The sequence below is a fragment of the Camellia sinensis genome, chromosome 10, assembly GCF_055761805.1.
Source record: "Camellia sinensis isolate YWXY chromosome 10, ASM5576180v1, whole genome shotgun sequence".
Classification (NCBI taxonomy): Eukaryota; Viridiplantae; Streptophyta; class Magnoliopsida; order Ericales; family Theaceae; genus Camellia; species Camellia sinensis.
In genome coordinates this window covers 163,414,311-163,438,681 of record NC_138970.1, presented here as the reverse complement: position 1 = coordinate 163,438,681, position 24,371 = coordinate 163,414,311, and the positions used below count along the sequence as shown (strand labels likewise).

The 24,371-nt window shown below is 36.3% G+C and overlaps 1 protein-coding gene and 1 long non-coding RNA gene across 3 annotated transcripts; both read right to left on the bottom strand.

Moving 5' to 3' along the window:
* Positions 1 to 4,921: 4,921 nt before the first annotated feature.
* LOC145801776 (geranylgeranyl transferase type-1 subunit beta-like) lies at positions 4,922 to 8,351 on the bottom strand. Of its 2 annotated transcripts, XR_014343431.1 has the most exons (6): positions 6,944 to 8,351; positions 6,505 to 6,572; positions 6,335 to 6,423; positions 6,117 to 6,161; positions 5,342 to 5,413; positions 4,922 to 5,257 (listed from the first exon to the last, which is right to left on the bottom strand). XR_014343431.1 is itself a non-coding variant. In XM_082893466.1 (5 exons), the coding sequence occupies exons 1-4, from the start codon at positions 6,947 to 6,949 to the stop codon at positions 5,349 to 5,351; spliced, it is 228 nt and encodes a 75-aa protein (XP_082749592.1). In that variant the 5' UTR covers positions 6,950 to 8,350; the 3' UTR covers positions 4,922 to 5,257; positions 5,342 to 5,348. The 2 variants fall into 2 exon arrangements, 1 of the variants encoding a protein (XP_082749592.1); XM_082893466.1 differs by lacking the exon at positions 6,117 to 6,161 and having other exon boundaries at positions 6,944 to 8,350.
* A 349-nt stretch (positions 8,352 to 8,700) lies between these two features.
* Positions 8,701 to 10,360, bottom strand: LOC145801775 (uncharacterized). The gene is made up of 4 exons (XR_014343430.1): positions 10,236 to 10,360; positions 10,028 to 10,144; positions 9,888 to 9,938; positions 8,701 to 9,799 (listed from the first exon to the last, which is right to left on the bottom strand). It is a non-coding gene; the product is annotated as an uncharacterized LOC145801775 (long non-coding RNA).
* Positions 10,361 to 24,371: the final 14,011 nt, after the last annotated feature.

The following is a 24,371-nucleotide window of genomic DNA, read 5'->3' as shown; positions in this document are numbered from 1 at the left end:
GGGTGGAGCTCACTACCTCGCCGGTGCTTTGAAATCATTCTGAATCTCCGAAATCGCCAGTGCAGATGGAGCTTCGATGGAGGATTGAGTGTGTATAAGGGCTGAGAGACAGAGAGAGAAATCACTGAGATCTCAGTAAAACAACCAAACTACCCCGACCTCCATAGCTGAGCTTTAAGCTAAGACTCAGTGTTATGTATACTTACAGGATTGAGAGTGTTGTGTTCTTTGAAGCTCTCTTCAAGAACAGCCGATTGATCTTTCAAGAGACAAAGCTTTTTCCTAGAGTTATCTCCTCTGTCTTCTTCATCGCTGAGAGAGAGAGAGAGATGTGTGCGTTTAATGGTTGAGAGAGAGAAAGGGCTCAGATTCAAAATAAGGGTTTCACAAAGAAGGATCAGCGCGTGTACCTGCCGCATTTGGAGGCGGTTTTCAATTATAAAACGGTGCCATTTTGGTTAAACAATACACGGCGGTTGTAGAAACGCCGTTAAAAATTAACAAAAGTGACGTTTAAAAAACGTCGTTAAAAAAACGCCATTAAAACCTATTTTTCCTGTAGTGTGTTGTGCGTTTATCTCTCCAATTTAAGTAGTTAGTTTTTCAACTTTGCATGCTATAATCATGACTTTATCAAGACCATCTATTTGTCACACTCCATCCATTTATATGACTGCTTGTTCTTATATACCTAATAGTTCTAGTGTCCCTTTCTGATACTTATCAAATTCCTAAACTCACCTTAAATCTAATTCCTGTTAGACTACTAAGCATAGGCTGTAAGATTAGACTACTATGTGAACTAGTGGAACATGCCATAAGATTGGACAACTATATGAGATCATTAATCTTCACATTCTTTCTTGACTTCTTTTACACACTTCATCATGTTATTTTGGCTCTCCCTCAACTCCTTCTCAGTGTTCTATTATCTCAAGTTTTTGGTATTCTCGATTAGGTCATAATACCTATTTTGATATTTTATGCACTTTAGTTTCTTTTGATCATCTAGGATCTGCCAAAGATGAACATGCTGATTGTCTTTATTGTCAACCTACCAAACAAATAGTTTTACCTTTCAACAATAGTGATTTTGTTTCTTCCACCTTATTTGATTAGTTCATTATGATGTTTAGGGACCTTCTCCTCGCACTCCCATAGGGGGATGAAATACTTTGTTGTCTTTATAGATAATTACTCTTGCTTTACATGGTTATTTCGATGATGCACATTCGATGTTTTGTAGAGTAACTACAACAGTAGCCATAACTTCCCTAGAATAGAGGTTGGGACATTGAACTTACTAGTAGCCATAAATTCCAATTGTGAGTGGAGTACTTCACTTGAGGTTAGAAGATCTTTAAATCAGTTGGTCTAAGGGATGTCAATTTTTAAATCACATGTCCTCAAATCTTCTATTGGTGACTTGTTTTCTTCCTTTATATTCATGTGATTCACAGGTGAGGAGAAATCAGATCAGTGAAAGAATGAGGAAACTACAAGAGCTTGTCCTAAACATGGAGAAGGTAAGGTTACAAAAATGCACACACTTTTTAAATGGCATCTAGTGCTTTTTGTTGATGTATATTAATGGGATCTTAATGTCAGATCTTGGTCAACTGTTTGAATGGTTATGAAGCACAATTTTCTGAAGAGAAGCAAAGGCATTTCAAGTTAATGAGAAACCTATTTGATATTTTGGTTATAAGAGGATTTGAATAGTTGGAGCTATTTCACATTTTTTTTTTTTTTTTTGCAGCTGCTGGTCATAGCATTTCAGTGTACCATGTTAACCTATTAAAGGTATCCTAATTCAGTTTTCTTTTTATAATTGTTATAATTTGAAATATCAATTTTATTGAATAAGTGCTAATGGTTATTTTATTTTATTTTTTTCACAGATTGCTTTTGTGTGGGGTATTGTAGATATTTATTTTTATGTACGAAGAGCATTTGTTCTGTATATGGAAGACATTTATTTTTCTACAACCCTCTATTTTGGAAATCTAGTGTCTTTGTATGTAATATTTAATATATATAATTTTACTTGGTTGGTGTGGATTTATATGATATTTAGAATATAATGTTACAAGTTAAAGTTTTTGGATAGTTGATAATGAATTAGGTATTACTGATAATGGATGATAATTGATAGATATATAATTCTGTATATGTACAGGTTACAGGTTGCATTGATAGTGGAATGCATATAATTCAAACATTAATGAAAAATATTCAATTTATGCATTTTCAAAAAATTAATAAATAGAGCTTTTGGTGACTAAACATTTAGTAGCCAAAAAATAAAAAGGGAATTTGTTCGTGACTAAATAGTTAGTAGCCAAAAAAATGAAAGTTTTTGGCGACTAAAAAATTAGTACCTGAAAAGGAACACCATGATTTTATAGACTAAAAAATTGGTAGCCAAAAAGGAGTGTCACGTTTTTAGCAACTAAATATTTTAGTTGCTAAAACAAAAAAGCACATTTATTGAAAATTTGGGTGACTAAATTTTTAGTCGCCAATACCTTTCCTTTTGGTGACTAGTTGTTTAGTCGCGAATTTAAAACTTTCAGCGACAAAATATTTTGTAGCCGCCAATACCTTCTCCGGCAGTCTTCCCGCAACCAAGCCGGCGACCAAACTATTTAGTAGGGTTTAGCAACTAAAATATGACTTTTGACTACTAAAATTTTTTTGTGATTTCTATTTTTTTTTTTAAATTTTATATTACCAAATACTTGAGGTTAGTAGACCATTTCATTAAGAAGATCATGGCTATTTGCCAAGACAGAGGCAGCATCAGTGTAATCATTAGTCCAAATTTTAAGCATCGTAGGAAGCCGTTCGATGTATGGCATGATAAGTAGGTTCATGTCTTCATTGCACTGCCCAGAAATAGTCTTGTATCTAAGAGATGGCAAACACCCAAGAGGACCTATGCCGTTCACGATGAATCGCCTGGCTCCGATCTCATACAATTTTTGCCAAAAAAAAATTGAAAAAGGGATTTTAATTTGTTTGGGAACAAAAGGTGACATCTTTTTTCGAATATTTTAATTTTAGTGACTTTTTTTTTAAAAGAAAAAATTATGTAAAAATTTTATCACCTTTGTGTAGACACATCTAAAAAGTAAAAAGTTATTGAAAAATTCCAAATAAAGATTGAAAAGGCAAATTAAGCTTAAAAAACTCACTTTTTACTTTTATAGATTGTTTTTAATTATTTTTTATTTTTTATTTTTTATTTTTAAGTAGAATTAGAAGCCTAAATATTTTTGAAAAACTTTAAAACAAGTTTAAACAAAAATAAGTCAGCAAAAAAATCTCAAGAAAAAAAAAAGAAAGCAAATTCCAAACACCCCTCGTACATTGTAAACAGTATTCTCAGATAGATCTATAGCTCTAGCAGAAGATTATGTCTAAGTAGACCTTCCACTCCCAAAAGAGAGTGGATGCAAAAACATGATAGTCCTACAGATAAATGAAAATCTAGACGTCATGACTCTATACAGTAAGGGCATATTTGATTGGATGGATTAGAGTATGGGATTGAGATTATTAATTCGTGGGTTCAATTATCTTATGTTTATTTTAACATTTTAGTTTAAGATTATTAATCCAATGGATAATTAATCCAACAAATTTGTAAGATTATTAGTAATGGAGTAAGGGTGTGATTATTAATCCAATGAATAAATTTATCATATTAATCTAATTAGATAGTAAATACTATACTAATTTAATAAGATTATTAATACCTCACTATTAAACTTGTGAATCAAACATGACCTAATAGTACAAAAGAAAAAAAGAAGCTTCTATGGAAATAGTAGTTAAGAAAAAGAAAGGAGGAAGGATTGAGGGCCTTTTTGTCTGAATTTAGGATAAGTGAAAAAGTAGTTATTGGCTCCTATGTAAATGAAAAACATAGATGTGGCAAGATATAGTGTACGAGCATCAGGGTCTTGAATAAAAAATGGCAAGTCTTCTTGCACAGTCCCATTAAAGAGGCCGATCTGTTGTTCTAAATTGAAGCATTCTTTCTGAGAATAGAAAAGAAAATGAACCAAAATAGGTCACGGAGACTTAAAAAGGAGTGGAAATAAAAACAATATATATATATATATATATTTCATTCCCCTTTAGGGGTCTGGTGGTGATTAGAATACCACATCCAGCAGACCCATAATTGATCCCAGCCATGGTGCACTACAAGAATTAACACTTTTGGCAACAAAAAAAATTGGTCGCTAAAAGTCTATTTTTGGTCGGCAAAAGTTATCCGCGACCAATTTTTTTGGTCGCTACTTTGGTCGCCAATTGAGGGTCGGCAAAAGTAATTCGCGACCAAAATTTTGCTTGGTCGGGAAAAGTCAGATTTGCCGACTAAATTTTTGGTCGCGAAATATATCATTACCGCGACTAATTCGTTTAGTCGCTAAAACACTTTGGTCGCGAAAAGTGATATTTTCACGACCAAAAAGTTTGGTCGTCAATTATCACATTCAACGACCAAAAAGTTTGGTCGCCAATTATCACATTCAACGACCAAAAAGTTTGGTCGCCAATCGTGACATTCCGCGACCAAAAAATTTGGTTGCCAATTGTGACATTCCACGACCAAAAAAGGTTTTGGTCGCCATTTGTTACTTTTCGCGACCAAAACTTTTGGTCGGCAAAACTGAGTTTCCACGACCAAGAGCTGTTTTGGTTGGCAATAAATGTATTTTTTGCGACCAAAACTCTTGGTCGGCAATTGTCATTTTTTGTGAAAAAAAATTATTTATTTGTCGCGACTAATAAATTGGTCGCCAAAGCAAGAAAACAATACACCTGTAATTCCTAATAATTCATTCAATCCATAATAAACCTAAGATGTTATGCAAACTAATAATTCATTTAAAACACAAACTAGAAGTACTCAAGTGCTAAATATTGATACAATATAAAATAAACTTTCTATGTATACATATGAGAAGGTCCCATAGAAACATTGCAAATTCCAAATTCAAGATGTTATGCAAACACCATGACTAAAATACAAATAGCCCAAAAAACTATTAGGCTGTGAATAAGCTAGATATGTTTCTAAGCAACTGCAACTTCCTCCTGATAAGAGTCCGTTTGTGCTTTACTACAAGATTCCAGAGTATCCCGTGCTGATTCGATGACAACTTGACCATTGACATAGTGCTGGACATTGTGGATGCCAATAGGGTTCACACCTGGCCGGAAAGCATTTCCTTCAATATACCTGTGACAACATTTAATCAATTAGCATTTGACCTAGTGTTGGGTAACTGTAATTTGCTTGTACTGATTGAAGACAGAAACTCACATTTCTTTCAAGAAAGTGTGCTTATAGAATGCATCCGGGATTCTCCCAGTAAATTGATTATGATCCAGGTACCTGCAATGAAAGCAAGCTTAAGATGCTGTTCCATGCCTACACAAAAAAAGATGTTGTCCTAGATACACAAATGCTACATGATGCAAAAAAAGGGGAAAAGCAAATTAAAGAATGGAAAAAAAAAGGGGCAATATGCATGCGTTTATTCCAATCCAAAGACGGCTTTTCCCCACTGGTGTCTGTTAATGAGAATTCAGAGACAAGGAAGTTGTATTTGTATTCAATTAGAGAAACCATGTGAATGGAATATAACTAGTTCCCATGCAATTTTAAGCCCAATAAGGATGGAAACTTGTCTAACAATCAATCATAGTAATATTGAAATTCATCATTTACTAGCATAGTGATTATATAATGATGCATAGTGATTATTCTTTTTATTACTTTTGTGTCTAGCAAGGAATTAGTTTAATTAGTTGTTTTCTTGTTGGATTAGGGCTTCTCATATTATAAATAATGTATGCCCTGCATTGTAACCCTGCATTGTACTCAATTAATAAAATAACACTCTTTCATATTAAATAACACTCTTTCATTAACCATATTAAATAAGTGTAGGAAAAGCAGTTGAAGTAGCCCTGCATTGTACTCAATTAATAAAGTTAATAAAAAAAGCATTAACAATTTTAAACAATTAACAATTAACAATTAACAATTTTTAAGCATAACTTCACTTTAATTTAAGGGGCTTACTGTAATTTACCCTAAAAAAAATCGTATTAAGGCAGTCCATCGCAAGTCACTCTTCCTACAAGTTTATTAAAAACATCAGATGTAAAGAGACGGATGGATATTCCCAAATAAAGCGAACAATCTTTAAATGAATATGGTGACAATAGACATTCTAATCATTGTTAAGCACTTTATCACTTTACGTAATGAATAATAGATCTAAGGAAGCAGAAGGAGAAACAGTAGTACCTGGGACTGGCAAGTTTAACAAAAATTGGCGTAATGCTTTCTCGTTGATGAATTTGTGGCCCCCTAAGATCCTCAGAACTCCTCCAACCCTATAGATGAACATTGCTGTGTTAAGCCACAAGAACTGCAACTAAGACCATGGGGCTTTAAGAAGGTATTTTGGAATTTACCAAAAGGCATAACAGGTGTCACTAGGCTTGTTGGGTCGACCTTGAAATCCACCATTAGCTGCCAGCCTCTGCATGAAGAAAAGGATGAGAGTGAAATTACTCTCAGAGCTGAGAATTCATCAAGGATATACTACAAAAACGTCAAACATGCAAATTGTTTGATAAAATAACAGGTGTTTTTTTTTATTGTTGGTGTTTCATAAGATAACATAAAAGCATCAATTGATAAATGAATAAAATAACACCTAATAAATTTTTGTGTGACAGATAATGAGAGCAGTTAAGTGTTGTAAAATTGTGTGAAGTAAGATGATTATAATGAGGTGCAGACTTTCTGTTTGAAAACCAATGAGCTGAAAGGGCTCAAAATGGGAAGAAAAGATAAACACAACAACATTAGATCACTCCATATCTAGCATACCCACAGATAACAACAAACCTCCATGAATCTCCTCTGGTCTTCACAGTAGTACTGACTGGCAGTCAACAAATCATTTAGTGTTCCACAGGATAGCAGCACAACCCAGAGGACTTAAAAGCCCAATTCTACTCCTGAACTGCACATCAGAACAGAAACCACAACTTCACAGCAGCAACTCAGATCATCACCAATTTCACAAAGTTAAGGTAGCTTAACTATCTAACAAATTGACTTCTAAGTTAAACCAATTCAAACCCTGACCATAATGAAGTTCCACCCAGCAAGCAAGGACACAATCACTATCAACAGATCCAGCAGCGGCATGAGTATCAGAAACCCAATTCTACTACTGAACTACACATCAGCACAAAAACCATAGCTACAGCAGCAATATCACAAGCAACAGCAACAACTTCATAGCAGCAACTCAGATCATCACCAATTCAGAAAATAAAAAATTGAAACATAAATTAAGGTAGCTTAACTATCAAACAAAATGACTACTAAGTTAACCCAATTCAATCCCTGACCATAATGAAATTCCACCCAGCAAGCAAGGACACAATCACCTACCCCCCACACACCTACGAACCTGATCCAGATTCTCAACCATATCATGGACTGAATAATGCAACAATCTAGAATTATATTTAATCCATGAAGCAATTCTGGTTTTGATCAGATCGCAGACTTCCTCTAAGGTGCAAAATTTATTCAGTCCATCACTTCTGGTTTTGAACTACAAAGAACATCACTTCATAAACCTTTTCCAGCTTACCCTTTTCTGTTTTTTCAATTATAACAAAAAACATCTAATCATATCTATTTACCTTTTTTACCCTTTGAAGACCTTATGCTCATTGTGCTGGCATACTCTCCATAGCATAACATCAACAGATAGGATCTCCCAAGATATGTTGGCATAATCTTCACCTAACTCAAAATAATAAAATCAAATACTAGATGACAGGACACAGCACACCTACACCAGACCCACCCCAGCCAACCAAGGGGAAAAGCAGCAGAGGAAACAACCAAACAATCTTCAGCCTAACCTTATAGGTTTTGACTCACCCATTTTATATTTGAAACTATCTCATGAATGGAGAGTATCAAACAATATATCAAACAATCTTCAGCCTAACCTTATTATTCTTTTATTACCAGAAATGAAAAATAACCTGATATGCAGAATGGAATTTTAAATTAAAAAAATCAAGGCAATGGGACGATAAATTCTAATTCTATTTACATGGGAAACAAATTCAAAGATCCAAAGAATAATAAATAAATATAGAGTAAGAAGTCAAACAATTAATAAATAAATACAAAATAAGGCGTTGAACAATCCTAAATTTTACAATGGTTTACAATATGAAAGAACTGCATGAAGTTGTAGTGTGGAAAGCCACTAAACTGATTTATTCATTGTTCTTCCTTTCACCTCACATTCCATTCTCCTTGATTAAAATCATTTTTTCTCAGAGGAGAAAAGTATAATTGTATTGGCTAAATGGATGAATGGATGCAGTGGTTTTACAATGGTTTACAATAAATCATTATATGGTTTACAATGGCTAAATGGATGAATGGATGCAGGCGTATAATTTTACAATGGTTTACAATAATTCTATTATATTGTACAAAACACGACAAAGAGGAGAAAAGTATAATTGCAATAAATCAACGTACTTATTACAGTGTAGAGCTAAATGGATGCAGTGTAGAGATAAAACATGAATGCAGTTGATTCACAAAGTTTTACGGTAGCTAGCAAGTATTCAGTTATGGTGTATTGGCATAGAAATCAAGAAGCTGTAATCAGACAAATATTAGTGCAATCCTTATGTCTTCAGCTGTAACCTGCATTCAAACTTTTAAACTGTAGGAATATCTAGACTTCAGTTGATTCCGTATTCACAATCCTAATCCAGAGAATCACTTTCTTGACAACCTTAAACCTCCCAACCTTCAGTATTTCTTAATTGTCGTCCATGAAAGTCTACACTGTGAAACCTTAAAAACTATAATGCAATTATATTCAGAGATGGTCAAATCTTTCTAGAGTTTTGACATTAATTTTTTATCATTCCCCCTGTAAAATTTTGAGCTCAAACTAAAATAAATATAATAAAGGGGATAGGAGGGGCGTGGGAGAGAAATGACATGTAAAGTAAGGAAATAGAGGAAGAGGAAGCCATTCTTAATGCATAACTAAGGGAAAGTGGAGTCACACATGATAATTTTTAATTTACATTAATATATCCATAAAAGTAACTGGAAATTCAGCTCAATTATTCTTATCCGAGAAAGATGTGAGAAAATCTTGCTAACTGTTTACTCAATTCCCCCGTTGGTGAAATTTCTAAAATCAAATTGCCTTCGGAAACACAGTCCACATACCAGTTTATAGAAGGTGAAAAAAAAATGTTGTCAACTTATCACAAACAAATATAAATTCTACTTGCAATTGGCATATATATATACATATTTAAGAACAAAGATTTTTTTGCAACTTTTGAGAAACTCATTATATGTATTTTCCCCTTCCTGAAAATCAGACTAAAATGCGACAACATATAAATCATAATGTAGATTTCAATCATATCTAGACACAACAAACAAAATGGTACACGTCTACAACAAATACCATCTTCTTGGTGGTCTTTGTTATTGTTTGCTACTTAAAAACATATGCAGTCACGAAAACTCAAAAACAAAAGATGTTTAGGTTTGACTATCTGACAATTTTACATTAACAAAATTGATGCAATATAAAACAAACTTACCCAAACACACAAGAAAAATGGAATTAACTCGCAACAACTTACCTTATACAGATCCATCACCAGACTTATCCAACCTTGCCATGCACTGCAAAAAGCAAATAGAAAGACAATTTTAAATCCTAAAATGGATATTTTGAAATTATAAAAATCCATTCAAAGTTTTAATTGGTCACCTCCAAATCAATAAAGGCCTTAAGTAACCTCCAAAAAAGGCCTTAAGCAATCTGCAAATCAATTGACTTCAATTAATTCTCCTCTCTCTCTGCTTGATATGTCGTGTCTGCTTGATACAACCATTGGAATGAGAACAAACCTTCTGGACCTTGATGGTCTTTATCTCATCTAGAAGCCGCTTTGCTGCTTCATCACTTCTTTGTTTTTGCTTTAAAAGCTGAAGCTGACAATCTTGTTTCTTCTTAAGATCTAAAATCTGAAGTTGGGTTGGGGGTCGGAATTTTTAGCATTTAAATAATGACAAAGGTTTGAGACAGCATAATGACATTGGAGAGAGCAAAACATACCTGTGTCTCAAGTGATTTTAATTTCTGTGCATAAGCTTTGTGCATTTTCTGCCTTTGTCCATCAGAAGCAGCAGCAAAGTTTTCAATTTCAGTTAGCAAACGGTCCCTCTCTTGCTGTAGTTATCATTGATTAGTGTTCCTTGGATTCATGTAACCCACAAAACATGTCTCCCTACATTATTTTAATAAAATGAAACATTAAAAGGATAAAATAAAAAAAATATATACACACACATATATATATATAAAGAAGTGGAGGAGCTCTATCCCAAGAGAGAAATAAAAAATACCGCTAAAGATATAAACATTGAATCTTGAATCTTCAAGCACAACTTTGTATTGAATGGGCAATTTTATGTTTGTTGCCTTAATAACAATTTTATGTGGTTCAAATGAACAAAAATCAATCATATTAAATCAAAATAGATTGTCAGAAAAACAAACTAGGGAATTCAACATTCATATTGCAATAATAAAAAATATATATTCTAGTCCAAAAAACATATTTATTCTATCTCCAACTATGCTCATTACTCACAATCAAAGGATTTCAAGTTGAAAAGAACAATTAAAATTAAAAACAACCTACCTCGCAATAAAAACTTGTTGCTTTATTGTAGCAAGGAACTCTCTAACTCCTCCATTGTAGAAGTAAAGGGGAGGAAAGGCCAATCCTGCAAATATTTTCAGCTGTAACAGATGCCATTGAAGGTAAATAAAGTGCTAGTGAAAAAAAATCATATAGCATAGACTAAGGATTCATCTGATGATCTATGTGCCATAGATGCTTCAACCACATACAGACAATTAGCATTAGGAGAAACCATCTGACGTTAGTACAAGTGCAAAGGATAACACAATCAACAACGGTAGATCATACTAAAACAAATATGATGCAAACATTATAACCATAGCTTTACAAAAATGACAAAGACCCGAAGCAAGGTCAATTGACAAGATCATGAAAGAAAAATACAAAAAAGGATAGAACTCAATTCCCCTAAAGCTACTGACATAAAGAAATGACATGAGACATTCTAAACATCACTAGAGGTCCCATTCATCAAGAGGCAGCATTGGAGCTTAACTAAACCCAGCTTAAAAACAAACATGGAGCTCTCTTGAGATAGTTCAGTGAAAGTTTGCTCTGTTTCCAGTTTTAGTAAAGCATCTTGAGGTGGAGATTTAGCCTTTGGTCTACAGAATATAAGTACATTTGAGTGGTAGACTACTAAAAGGAACAATCAACCAAAAGAAATTGAGTCCAGCATGAAGACAAATTATATATTTAAAAAGCACAATCAACCCTTTAATAATTACCTAATAAGTTCATAAACTTCAATAATTAATAAGTTTTAATTATTAAATGTTCTTTTATCAAGTATCCTAGTAAGAAAAGAAATCTATTTGACTAATTTTCACTCCACTTTCAAATGCAATTAATTATTAAATGTTTATCCCTCTTCTTAAAAGTATATGTTTGTAAAGAAAGAAGTATATCATTGCAAATCCTAAAAGCAATAGATTCATCATTGCTCTCTTCAAATCCATAACCCACATGCACTGCCTCACATCCCCTATTACCTCTCCCTATGTGGCAATTAAGATCAACGGCTATAAAAAAAATCCCTCTTTGCTAGGTATCCTATGTACTAACCAATTCAAATCCTCCCAAAATTATCGTTCCATAGATTCATCTAATCCTATTTGGGGAACATAACTGCATAGGCATTAATTATATTTAGTGTCTCTTCTCCTAACACTAATTTCACTCATATTCTCTCCTTTTCTTTTTAACCAAACATTTCTTCTTTTAGATTTTTTACTTTTTATCTACAATTGTCTACACTCCATTTCCGCAATTCTCTTTTCCAATATTTTTTCATTTTTCCTAAATTTTTTCACCACCCATTTAGTTTCTCATAAACAAATAAAAGCAATTCCCCATCTAATCATGGCATCTACTAATTCCATCCATTCACATATATTCCGCACTTGTCAATGTATCCTACTCAATTCAACTAGCACTTTAGTTGCACTTGTCCATTGAAGTGAATGAAAACTTGGTCACCATACCCAGGCACCAGTGTATAATTTTGATATAATATAACAGTGACCATGTAATCAACAAAGAGAGAGAGAGAGAGAGAATGTGAAAAAGGGGTTAAGAATTACCCGCAACCAAATTAGCTAATCCAACAGTGTTTAAAGCCAAACACCCGGGAATAAGGATAAGACTTAATTTTTGACAAACGCACAAGCATATTATTAGTTTTTTACCATTGTCGGGTATCAATTATGTAGTCCTATAACCCCAAACAAACACTAGCAAACAAACTTGCAAACCCGAAAAACCCAATTGGCAATGCGGTCAGTTTAAATTTGTATACCCAAAAAGACTCAAAATTTTCAACCCTAGTCACTAGATCCCCATAACCAATTCCAGTCACCACTACGAGGATATATACATACATATATATATACACATAATCAAAGTGATAAGAAATGAGGAGGAGAGTATACCAGTGCAGATCCAGTCGCCGATACGGGGGAGCCATTTAGAATCGGCGGGGGTTTTGGTGTCGACGAGAAGGCGGGGCTGCTTACATCTGTTGCAGAAGGACCTGAAGGCATAGTTGCGGTTCCTGCATCCACCGCACTCCCAATCCCCTTCTCTCCCTTCTCCTCCCATCTTCTCTGTAACCCTCTCTCTCTCTCTCTCAACTCAGGATTCAGGGCCACAGGATTTTGGCCTCTGCCTCCCCTTCCTCCACGACCTCCAATAGGTGTGTAAACCTTCGAATCAGCCATACCACCACCAACTCCATACGATTAAGTTGTTAGGGTAGAAGCTGTTAGAGTATAACAGAGAAGATTTAGGGCAGAAGCTGTTAGGGTTTCCTCTTGGGTAAGATCACACGGATCAGAAACTCCCGATCCACACCAGACATGGAAGCCTTCATACGATTAAGCTCCTCTCTTCACTCCTCAAAGGGCTTCGACTGAGTAACTCGCCGAAACGGATCCCCCTGTGCAACCTCCACCGAAGCTAACCCCAACGATGCAACCCCTTTCTCTCTTCCATTCATCGCGATAATATCACTCGTCAACCCTTCCATAGATTCCACAAAGGAAGAAGGGTTCAAATTGGCCTCACATACACAAAAGCTACTCACTGGATTTGCCTTTATTTATTTATTTATTTTTTCTGTTTTGCAGGTACAAAACGACGTCGTTTTTGGATTGGCGACCAAATTTTTTTAGTCGCCAAAAAATTTCATTTCCCTCCTCCTGGTTGTTCAAATTTCCCTCCCAAACTTTTGGCGACCAAAAAACTAAATTAGTCGCAGAAAAAGTACATTCGCCGACAAACTTTTTTAGTCGCCAAATCTCAATCAACGGCGACTAAAATATTGGTCGCTAAAAATACAAATTTGGCGACTAATTTTTTTTGGTTGCTGAAAATAAATTTTTGGCGACCAAAAATTTGGTCGCCAAAAAATATGTGACCTTCCGCGACTAAATTTGTAGTTAGTCGGGAAAAGTATACCACTTTCTGTGACCAACTCATTTTTTGGTCGCCAAAATATAACCTTCTGCGACCAATAATATTTGGTCGCCAAAAACAATGATCATTCGCGACTAATTAATATTTGGTCGCCAAATGTCATTTTTTTGCGACTAAAATTTTTTTGGTCGGCAAAAGTGGTCGCCAAATGTGTAAATTCTTGTAGTGGTGATGTCACTTTTTTTTTGTCACTCTCTGTCGAGTTATGGTAAGCAGGACGTGGTGGCAGACTTAGAAAAAAAGCTGCAAAGAAAACATAATAATAAGATCAACAAATGTTTGAGGCAAAAACTACAATCAAAGAATATAGTACTAGTACTATAGTATTGCAAAAAGAAATTTTATTAACTCTAAATGTAGAAATATAGCCAGATAACAAAGGAGAGAAAATAATGATAGGTAAGTAAGTTAGTTACCCATGAAATCATCGGCAGTTAATCCATTTGTAAAGCAGCCAGTGGATTGACTGTTGTAGTCGACACAATAATGCTTTATTTAGTTGGGGGATTTGGATACGGAAAGGAAAAAGGTAGGTGAAATGTGAATAAAATATATTTACATTTCACACATTTTTTCGCTTTTTCAGTCTAAATCCCTTCCAAAATTCCTTAACCAAATACAACGTGAGGCCAAAAGTTTGCCTCAACACCATCTTCAATGTTGTTGTTGTTTCCTGCGTCAACAATTGAATCTCCAAACATGTAGAACGCAGGAACCGATGCGGATGCTTTAGTCATGAGTGGAAGAGAACAAGAGGAAGAAAGCAAAAGTAACACAAGAATTAGTGTACCCATGATAAATACAGTGGGAATGGGTCATTTTTTTTGCCAGAAGAGATGGTCCATATGTATGTATTTATAGACAAATTCAACATTTTAATTAAAAAAAAAATTAATAAGTTGAAATACAAGAGCAGAGGTGATAGTAAGATGCCATTGTCAAGAATATATTGTAGTAATTATGATATGTGAAAGTGAATGGGAGGTCGTTTGTGATGTGATTGGCACTGCATGCCTTATTGTGCTATGTTGCTAATTGATACTTACAAGGGATCAAGATAGGTATATCGGGGTGTTTAATTGCTCAGTTCTTAGCTTCTTTTGTTTTGTTTAGTTTTGTTTTGTATTTTTTTTTTTTTGTTTCTTTTTGTTTTTTGTTTTTTTGTTTTTTTGATCAACAAAGAGAAAATTTATTGATGAAGAATCAAAATGATTACCTATGACCATACATCAATAAAGGCCAAGGTTGGTGAGAAATCCACAGAGGAAAAATATGGAGAAAAAGCAACAAAAAAAAAAACAAAACAAAAAGCCACCCCCATTTGGGGGAAAACCTACAAAGCATACAATATCCAATCTCATAGCTGATTAAGTAGCACCAAAACAGTAGCAGCAACAAAACACTAGCAGCAAAACAACAACAACGAGACACAAGTAGCAACCTATAGCTCGACTTTTCGTGCTCCTTTCAGAAGATGATAAGCCCTACAGTTCGGACTCCCGCGGTTCTAAATCTGATCTCACAAGTGCAATGTAAAATAGATAAACACCAAAGAGTCCGAATTCGACAAATCTTTTGGAAAATAGATTTTGAATCAAAATACTAAAAATGGACTACTTTCCCAGATACAGAGTTGCCACCTAAATATTTTCAGAAAAATTTAGGAAACCCAAGACTTGTGCCAAAGGCCATTAGTTCATCATCACCAAAGTTGTCTCGGTTCAGGAACTTATGTACGAGAGGGTAAGGTCATGAATTAAGCACCCCCTCTCACCCGATTAAAGATTAGCCTCTACTAATCGTGATGTGATTCTTATTTACATTATATGCACCTATTCCGATTACTAGCTATATTACTATGTGACGCACACAAGTATAGACTAATTTTTGCAAGAATTGGAACACTTGATCTCATGTTTGGTTCTGAAATTTGTTTGTAAATGTGCCACTTAAAAAAAAGTGGGCTAAAATCAAATTATCCCAAGTCAAGCAACTAACATTCATCCACAGGCATTCAAACAGTTTATCACTTAAGCACTTAGCCTCATGGTGAATATGCTTGGACATAGAAACACTAACATACAATGCAATATGCTAAAACAAAGAAAAGTTCACCTAGTACTCTAAGCCAAAAAAGATAAAAGAGTTAGAAAAATACATGATCCTAACTATGCAATATGACTAATGCAACATATGCAATATGCAATTACTAGGCTCGGCTACTTAACATAACATGTGAATCAATTTGATAGGATGCAGTCTAAGCACGTATTCAAAGAAATATTTAGCTAACAATGCAAGTTAGAATGATGAACCGAGCCTAAATGCATGCAATACAAGTGGATGTAAACATGGATTACGCTAAATGAAACATGATGCTCTAATCTAACCATCGTAAGCAAGAGTGAACGAACAGGCGCAGCTGCTGTTTTTAACCGATTTGTAATTCTAACACGTCGCACGTAAGAGGAGGAAGGGTGGTGTGAACAAACAAGCACACTTGCTATTTTTAACCAATTTGCAATCCTAACGCGTTGCACACGAGAGGAGGAAAGGTGGTGTGAACAAACAGGCGCACTTGCCGTTTTTAACCAATTTGCAATCCTAACGCATCGCACGTGAGAGGAGGAAGGGTGGTGTGAACAAACAAGCGCACCTTCCATTTTTAACTGATTTACAATCCTAACGTGTCGCACACGAGAGGAGGAAGGCTGGTGTGAACAAATAGGCGCACCTGTTGTTTTTGACCGATTTGCAATTTTAATGCGTCGCTCGCGAGAGGAGGAGGGGTGGTGTGAACAAACAGGCGCACCTGTTGTTTTTAACCGATTTGCAATCCTAACGTGTCACACGTAAGAGGAGGAAGGGTATGAGCACATGCCAAACTAAGCTTAACATGGAAAGGATACAAACGATAAAATTGTATGATGTAATGGATGTAATGGATAGATGCTATATGCAGTGTAACAGATAGTTAGCTGGGAAATGAAAGTACCTTTACAGGGGCAATTGGTGATTACTCACCTCATGTTGCTGCGAATCTTCCTCTTCTTCTTGGTTGCGCTTCCAAACCAGAAGTACTATTTTTCCCCCTGGCTATATTTGTAACTTTCCCTATTATCCAACAGGGTGATAGACTAGGTTGGTTCAGTATCCAAAATTGAGGCGCGTGCAAGCTATCACAAACTATGGGGCTGCTATAGAGATTTCAAACCAAGGATACACCCCTGGGTATTTAAACCAGACTTTTAGTCTCAGAAATTCCAAACTTTTGCGTTCTAGGCCTCGGCAATTCGAACTCTAGTTTCCACCGTCTCAGTTGATCTCCTAGGAACTCACTACAAACACAGTTAGGTGGCTATATTAGACCATCAGAAGTCGTTTGGGCATGACAAACACCAAAGGAATTATACCTTTAGAGGATTTAAGTTCTCCTAGACCCAAGGAGTGCACAAGACAGTGTGGGTGAGGTGTATAAGACAATGTAAGTGAGGGTGCACAAGATAGTGGGATATATGGGATGTGCAAGATAGCGTGATACAAGGGATGCGCAAGATAGCACGATACAAGGAATGCACAAGATAGCGTGATATAAGGGATATGCATGATAGCACCATACAAAGGGATGCCCAAGATAGTGTGATGCAAAGGGATGCACAAGATAGCGCGATACAAGGGGATGAGTCTGTGCGATAGATGCACGAAATGAAATTATTGTGTGATAGATTCATGATGGCGATATGTGTGACAAACAATGCAACAGATGATGTTGAGGAAATGCAGTAAACCAACAAAGTGGTGCTTTAGAAAGCACCTCATGAGGTGGGTGGCAAAGAACCACCCTACTCTGACGGGGATCTCCCTCTTGTGTTCTTCGAACTCTTACCTACAACTCATAGTTCAAAGGTTCTCAGATACTGGCAAGGGGTAACATCTACATGCGAAAACCATGGATGGAATTTTGATCGCCATTCTAACTTGAAGCAAGCTTCAACTCGGGGTCAAGGTACACTCATACTCCAGAGAAATGGCAAGGCTTGAGAAGGTGCATCTGGAATGCAGTCTCAAAATTTGCTGAAGTTGAAACACACTAAGATGCTCCAAATTTTCCTCTTTTCTTTAGCTTTGCAGTTCGGAACCTATGTAGCATTATATAGGTCCTAGTTCCATTGCCCTCTCTCTTGACTTGGGTTGAACCTTGCAGCTTTATGAAGGGATGAATCCTGTTTTGCACATATGTTGAGAATGCCACAGCACTCTGAGCAAAAAACAATTTATTTTTGAAATTGAAACTGAGAATGAGTTTTTGAGTGGGTATTGAGCCTACAACTGACTAAAGCCAAAATGACTCAAACAAACGACTCAAAACAAGACTCCAAACAAAAACAACAAATACAACACTTGGATGTTTGCTTTCCACAGACGGAAAATCCCTCGGTTCACGAGGAGCCGATTGCTTTTCCAATTGTTGTTTCCCACCGTTTTCTTATTTATGGCTTTCATATCACTCTGGCATTCAATCTCTATTTTCTCTCAATGTCCTTTCCTTACTTTTTCAGTCAGCGCACATCTCTCTATTCTTTAATCTCTCTTATCTTTTTATCCCTCTCCTGGGTGGTTGATGGATAAGCAGGAAGTTGTGGGCTCTTGCCCTTGGTATTTTGCTAGATTTTCCTTCTTTCGCTCACAACTAGTGAGCTTTCCCACAGAGAGGTTGTGGCGTGACTGGATATGTAGCATATTTGTAACTGACATCAGTTGATGATGCCCTTGCCTTAACTTGACTAAGATGAGTTACAACATGTCCCACTGGTCCGGTATACAATTGATTGGTCACACACATTGCGTTTTCTACTTCTCCATTCCAATCCAGGCGCCAATTTGGGTGTGATTGTCTAGATAAGGGAATTGAATATCCAGCTCCATTTCCAGTTCATGCTTCACACTTGGTTTGATAACTCACTGCTTGGAGGCTGAGAAAGCCTTTGGCCCCTGTTGCTAACTTCAGTCGTGCTCTTCCTGGCGAGTGCACAAATAACAGGGAAAAGACAGAAACCTGACTCGACTGTGCCCCTAGTTCATCATTTTGACTATTTTGTGTTTTTTGGCTTTCTACTAAAACAATTTTGACCAACATGAGAGTTAGATTAACATGCTTGTTCGACTTTTTGCTTTAAGATCATGTAAGTCAGGTTCTGAGCACTGAAAATTTTCCTTTTTTGGGTCCAAGAAATGGTTCGATTTTGGGAAAATGGAATAATTTTCGAGAAAATTAGTTAACTTCACTAAAAATCCTCAAAAATAGTTTTTGCAAATGGCCACTGCTCAACCAACATGGAATTAACTCCTGAGACACGTAACCTCAGATCTGAACTTGATTTGTCTTGTAGCTGAATCTTTTAACGGAATAGGACAACCGAATTTGAATGAAGATTTGCCAATTGGACATGGATAGGATAGCTGAGTTGAACAAGGATAAGCCAATCAACATGGATGAGACGAGCAGGTTGGGGCCGAAGTTTAGGATAAAGTTACTTACGTATCCTAAAGATAGGAATCAGGCCATACGTAGTTCTGGGGTTAAGGTGCACTCGGGTATTAACTCTCTCCTTTTACGCTCTAACTTTTGCCAAAGCTGGCCTTTGGGTTTTCAACCTTATGAGCTCTATTTTTCTTTTCTTTTCATTTTTCCTATTCTTTTTTTTTTTTTTTGCTTTTTGCTTTGTTTCCAATTTTTCTTCTTTTTTCATTTTTTCATTTTTGTTCTTTTTTTTTTTTTTTTCTTTTCTTTTATTTTTCTTGCTCTAACTTTTGCCTCGGTCGCCCTTCCAGGTTTTCGGCCCAACGAGCCTCTTAAGGATAGAAAATTTTAACTTGTTCATATTGATAGGTTGTAGGATCTCTAAGCCATCTGAATCTAGGAGAATGACTGTTGTTCGCTGACGATGTAGTCTTGATGATGTATGGGCCCATCCAATTTGGGTCTAACTTCGCCCCTAGTGTCATGGATAGGAATTCAATTATCCTTCTAGTAATAAATTTTCTCCTCTAAGATTCTAGGATTTGGCTTTCTTGCATATCTCAATTAGCTTAAGAAATGACTCATCTTTTGAATCTTTGAGCACATCTGACCTTTTTGCCCTTAGTTCAAGGGCTACTTCTCATCTAGCTTTGCAAGCTTCCTTTGATGACATACGACCTTATTGCCCCTAATTCAAGAGTTGCTTCCAATTCGACCATGCAAACCTCATATTTTGGTTGATCGTTGAACATTCCAAATCAGAGTTTGAAAACAAAGGGGTCGAGTCTTAAGGCCGAGAGTGATCCTATGCTGTAAAATCTTATGATCAATTCCAGGCATGCCTTCGTAGGACCATGCAAAATATTTTTTGAAATCTTTTAATAAAGCGACTAGTCGCTCGTGCTCTTCTAAAGACAATATAGAATCAATCTGGATCAAGCCAGGATCCTTCTTAGTACTCACATTAATAGACATGATCTCATTCATTAAGGGCTTAGCTGGCCTCTCTTCCTCTCAGTTGATCAAATTTTACAAATTTTGAGGAATTCCTTTCTTTTTGTTTTCACCACAGTTTTGGAAATAATTTTGAAAAACTTTGGTCAATGCAATGATTTAAAGGCACAGAGAAGCAAGTGGATTTATTGTCATTCCATTCAGAACTTCTGGTGCAACTAGCTCAAATCTTCTGGCTCAACTAGCTCAATGGTAAAAACAGACACAAAAGAAAGAGTGAAAAGACAAACAAAAACAAACAGGGAAAGTGATGCCTGAGTTAACACGCCCGAAATCATCAACCTTCGACACAACAAGACTAACTAAATACAATGAGTCAGACTCAATACAACAAGACTAACTCAATACCCAATTCTGAAAGTACAATAAACAACATTTTCAAAGTGCTAAAACAGTGCGTGCCATCCACCACATATGAAGTAAAATGAGAGCTATCAGCAGGTGGTTCATCCTCGATAGACTTTGTAGGACTCGATGAAGTGATGACCTTATTGTTATGGCGAAGGGGAAAACAACTGTCAGTGTTATGGCCAGTTTGTTGATGGAAGGCACCGTACTTGGCAGCATTATGCTTGGCTAGAGGAGGATCAAGGAGAGGTCGAAGGTCAAGGGGTTTGAGATACCCTTGTCCTATGAGGATTTGGAGAGCTTTGGATAAGGTCATATAAAGAACATTGAAGGTGCAGTTACTAGGCCGGCAAGGATTGATAGAGTGGTCGATAGGTGTTTCTTGGGTTTGATGAAGACCTCCTATAGGTGTAGAATTGGAGCTGAAATGGGCGTTTCTGGTATGACATCTCTTTCTGTAATAACCCGACCCTCATACATGTTTTTGGTATACTTTCAGTCCTCTATTCTGTGCATTTATATGCTTATTGTGAAATTTCGTGTGAAATGAAGTTTAATTAAGTGAACCTTATGAATATAGATTCATATTTGTCTAATAGGAGGGAAATCTGTTACAATTGAGATGTTTAGATCTAAAATTGAAGGCCTTAGAAGCTTGATTAGCTGAAATTGACTTTATATATGTGATCTGCATAATTTTTAAGTCATAATAAGCATTTTTGTAAAAATTTGATTTGGAATGATTAAACTGATTGGATTTCATCTTTATTCACTTTTTGTATATATACTTGCTTCCCTAGACATTTAACTTATAAACTTTAACTCAAATATCTCCTGGGAGAGAAAAGAGAGAGTGTAGAGAAGAAGAACTAGGGGAGAAGAAATTCATCAAGGGAAGATTGGCAAATTGAGGAGAGTTGTGGGATTTAATTCAAGGTAAGCTCAATCCATCCTAATTAACCCTCACTTGGACTTAAGGAAGGGTTTGTTTCATGTTTATACAACTTAGGGTTTGTAATTGAGGATTATGAGTGATTCATGCTTGATTGAAAGTTGTTCTCATCATTTGGTTGCTTTGAGACTTAATTTAAGTGTTGTGTATGAATTACACTTTAATCTTTGGTTTTCATGCCAAGCCCATATAAGTATGCATATGTATTGTGTATATATTTTATGAAGACAAGGAAATTTGATTTTGTAGATGAAACTAGGAAGGGTTGTGACCTAATTAAGCTTCTAATCATGTCTGTTTGTGATATTATAATTGTGATTCATGTTATGAAGATGTTGGGTTAACCTATTGAATTACTTACCTTTATTTTGTATATAAAATATGTTGGTTCTGCTGAATTTTGGGTTAAATTCAGACTACGCAAAACCGAGGCCACAGCTGCACATGCGAAGGTCATGGCCGCACGTGCAGAAGCACCACCGCACGTGCGGAGGTCATGTCTGCACGTGCGGAAAAAAGGAAAAAAATGGGAATTGCATTATGCATTCTGCCGCTCGTGCAGGAAAGGAGTACCACACATGCGGCCCACCCTTCTGCACGTGCGGAGGGGACTATCGCACGTGCGGTCCAGGCCGAAAAAATTCGTTTGCTCCGTTTTCCCTGTTCGACCCTCTGATATTATTAAAATAATTATTTAATGCTCTTAAGATGTTATAAATTCATTGGTAGCAAAACGAATCAGGAAATGATTTAAAAAGGAAAAGGACTAATTTGTGAATTATGTATGTGTATAGGACACACTCCGGGAGGAACTATCGCTCCGCCATAGCACTGTGAGTACTAGTATTGCAGTTGTACATTTACCTACCGTTAATGATTATTATTAACGCTCTGTTCTTTGCGAGTTAACTACCTTAACATTTGTAAATGATTGGAAAATCTGCGTACATTGGTACGACTCTGAAACTACTCTGCTTTATTGAAATTTGCTGGGCCTAAGGCAAATCTGTAAAATCTGATGGGCCTAAGGCCAATCTATGAAATCTGTTAGGCCTAAGGCCGTTCTGTATGTTACTGGGCTTGAAGCCACTCTGTCTAAGACTGGGCCTAAGGCCATTCTGGAAATAGTTACAGAATAAGATTAATCATATGTTCTCTGCATTTATATACAATATGGTCCAAGTTAATCATTACATTTTTTAAGTACTATTATTCACTATGCTTCGCTCATTCCGTGTTATGTTTGTCTCTGTAGGTACTCAATCCGAAGGTCAGTCCTAGTCCGGCCTAGCCCACTTGTCTTTTGCTCATTTCACCATGACCATATATTTGGACGAAGCTCATTCATTTTTGTGGAGTCTTTGCAGAGCTTGTAGCTTGGTGCACTTATCTTTTGTCTAACGTTGTAAAGCATAATTAACGTCTCTTAGCTTAGTTTCGTTGCATCATCAAGCTTCGGGATGGGTCTGTGTATTTATGAATATATATATAACTACGTGTGAGTTTGTTATGCGACAAATTACCTGATATTACGTGTTTGATCCTGGCATGTTAGTGTTAGCTCAATGGATGTTGTTTTGTGTTGTTAAATGCTTCCGTTCAGGCCCCATATGTTATACATATTGAATTTGACGTCCGTTTCTGATGTGATCATGCCCAAACTCTTAGGGGCGGGTTTTGGGGCGTGACAAGTGGTATCTGAGCATGAGTTGCTATCTCACACACTAGTCCATTGAGCCTTAGGATGTCTAGAAAGACTTAGGCATCATGCATAATATTCTGAATGCACATGGAATGCTTGATGGCAACGTTAATTGTATATGTAATATTTGCTAATTCCAATGCTTATGATCCATGCCTATTGTATATCTCTTGTGTGTATTGTAATTGATTGTCATGTAGAATATGGTGAGAACAAGAATGGAAGACCCGGAAGATGCTACTTCTGCACGGTTGAATAGAATGGAAAGAATGATCATGGAAATGGCAGAGACTTTACGGCAACAACAGCAACAGCAACAACCACAATCGCCACCGCCACCGGTACCTCCGCCTGTGGCACAAGACTTCCATGCTGAGGACCGGACTATTACACTCATGAGGGAATTTAAGAAGATGAAACCGCCATCATTCAAAGGAGGAATAGAACCAATGAAAGCTGAAGCGTGGGTATTAGGAATAGAAAAGTTGTTTGAAGTTTTCCCTTGTAGCGATGCCTAAAAAGTACAACTTGCTGCCTTCACTCTTGAAGACGAAGCTCGGAGGTGGTGGATGCTTACGAGAACCGTGCATCAAGGCTTAACACGGGACAGGTTCTTGGAACTGTTTTATGACAAGTACTTTCCCCAAAGTATGCGAGACAAGAAGGTAACAGAATTTGAAACTCTTAGATAACAGAACAAGACCGTTGCAGAGTATGAAGCCCAATTTGCAGAACTAGCTCGGTTTGCACCTCATATGGTGGACACGGATTATAAAAAGGCACAAAAATTTAATGGGGGACTACGGACTGCTATCCTAGACCGAGTCAACATGTTGAAGTTAACCACCTAGGTTGATGTGTTGGAGAGAGCTGTTATAGCAGAAGGAAATATTACTACTCAGAATCGGATTTCCGAGTGGAAAGGGAAGAGGCAGAACATACAATTGTCAAAGGGGTCAACCATTCCCCCTAGCAAGAAACAAAATTCAGGGACTTCAAGTACTTCCACCTTCACTTCAGATTCAACTCCT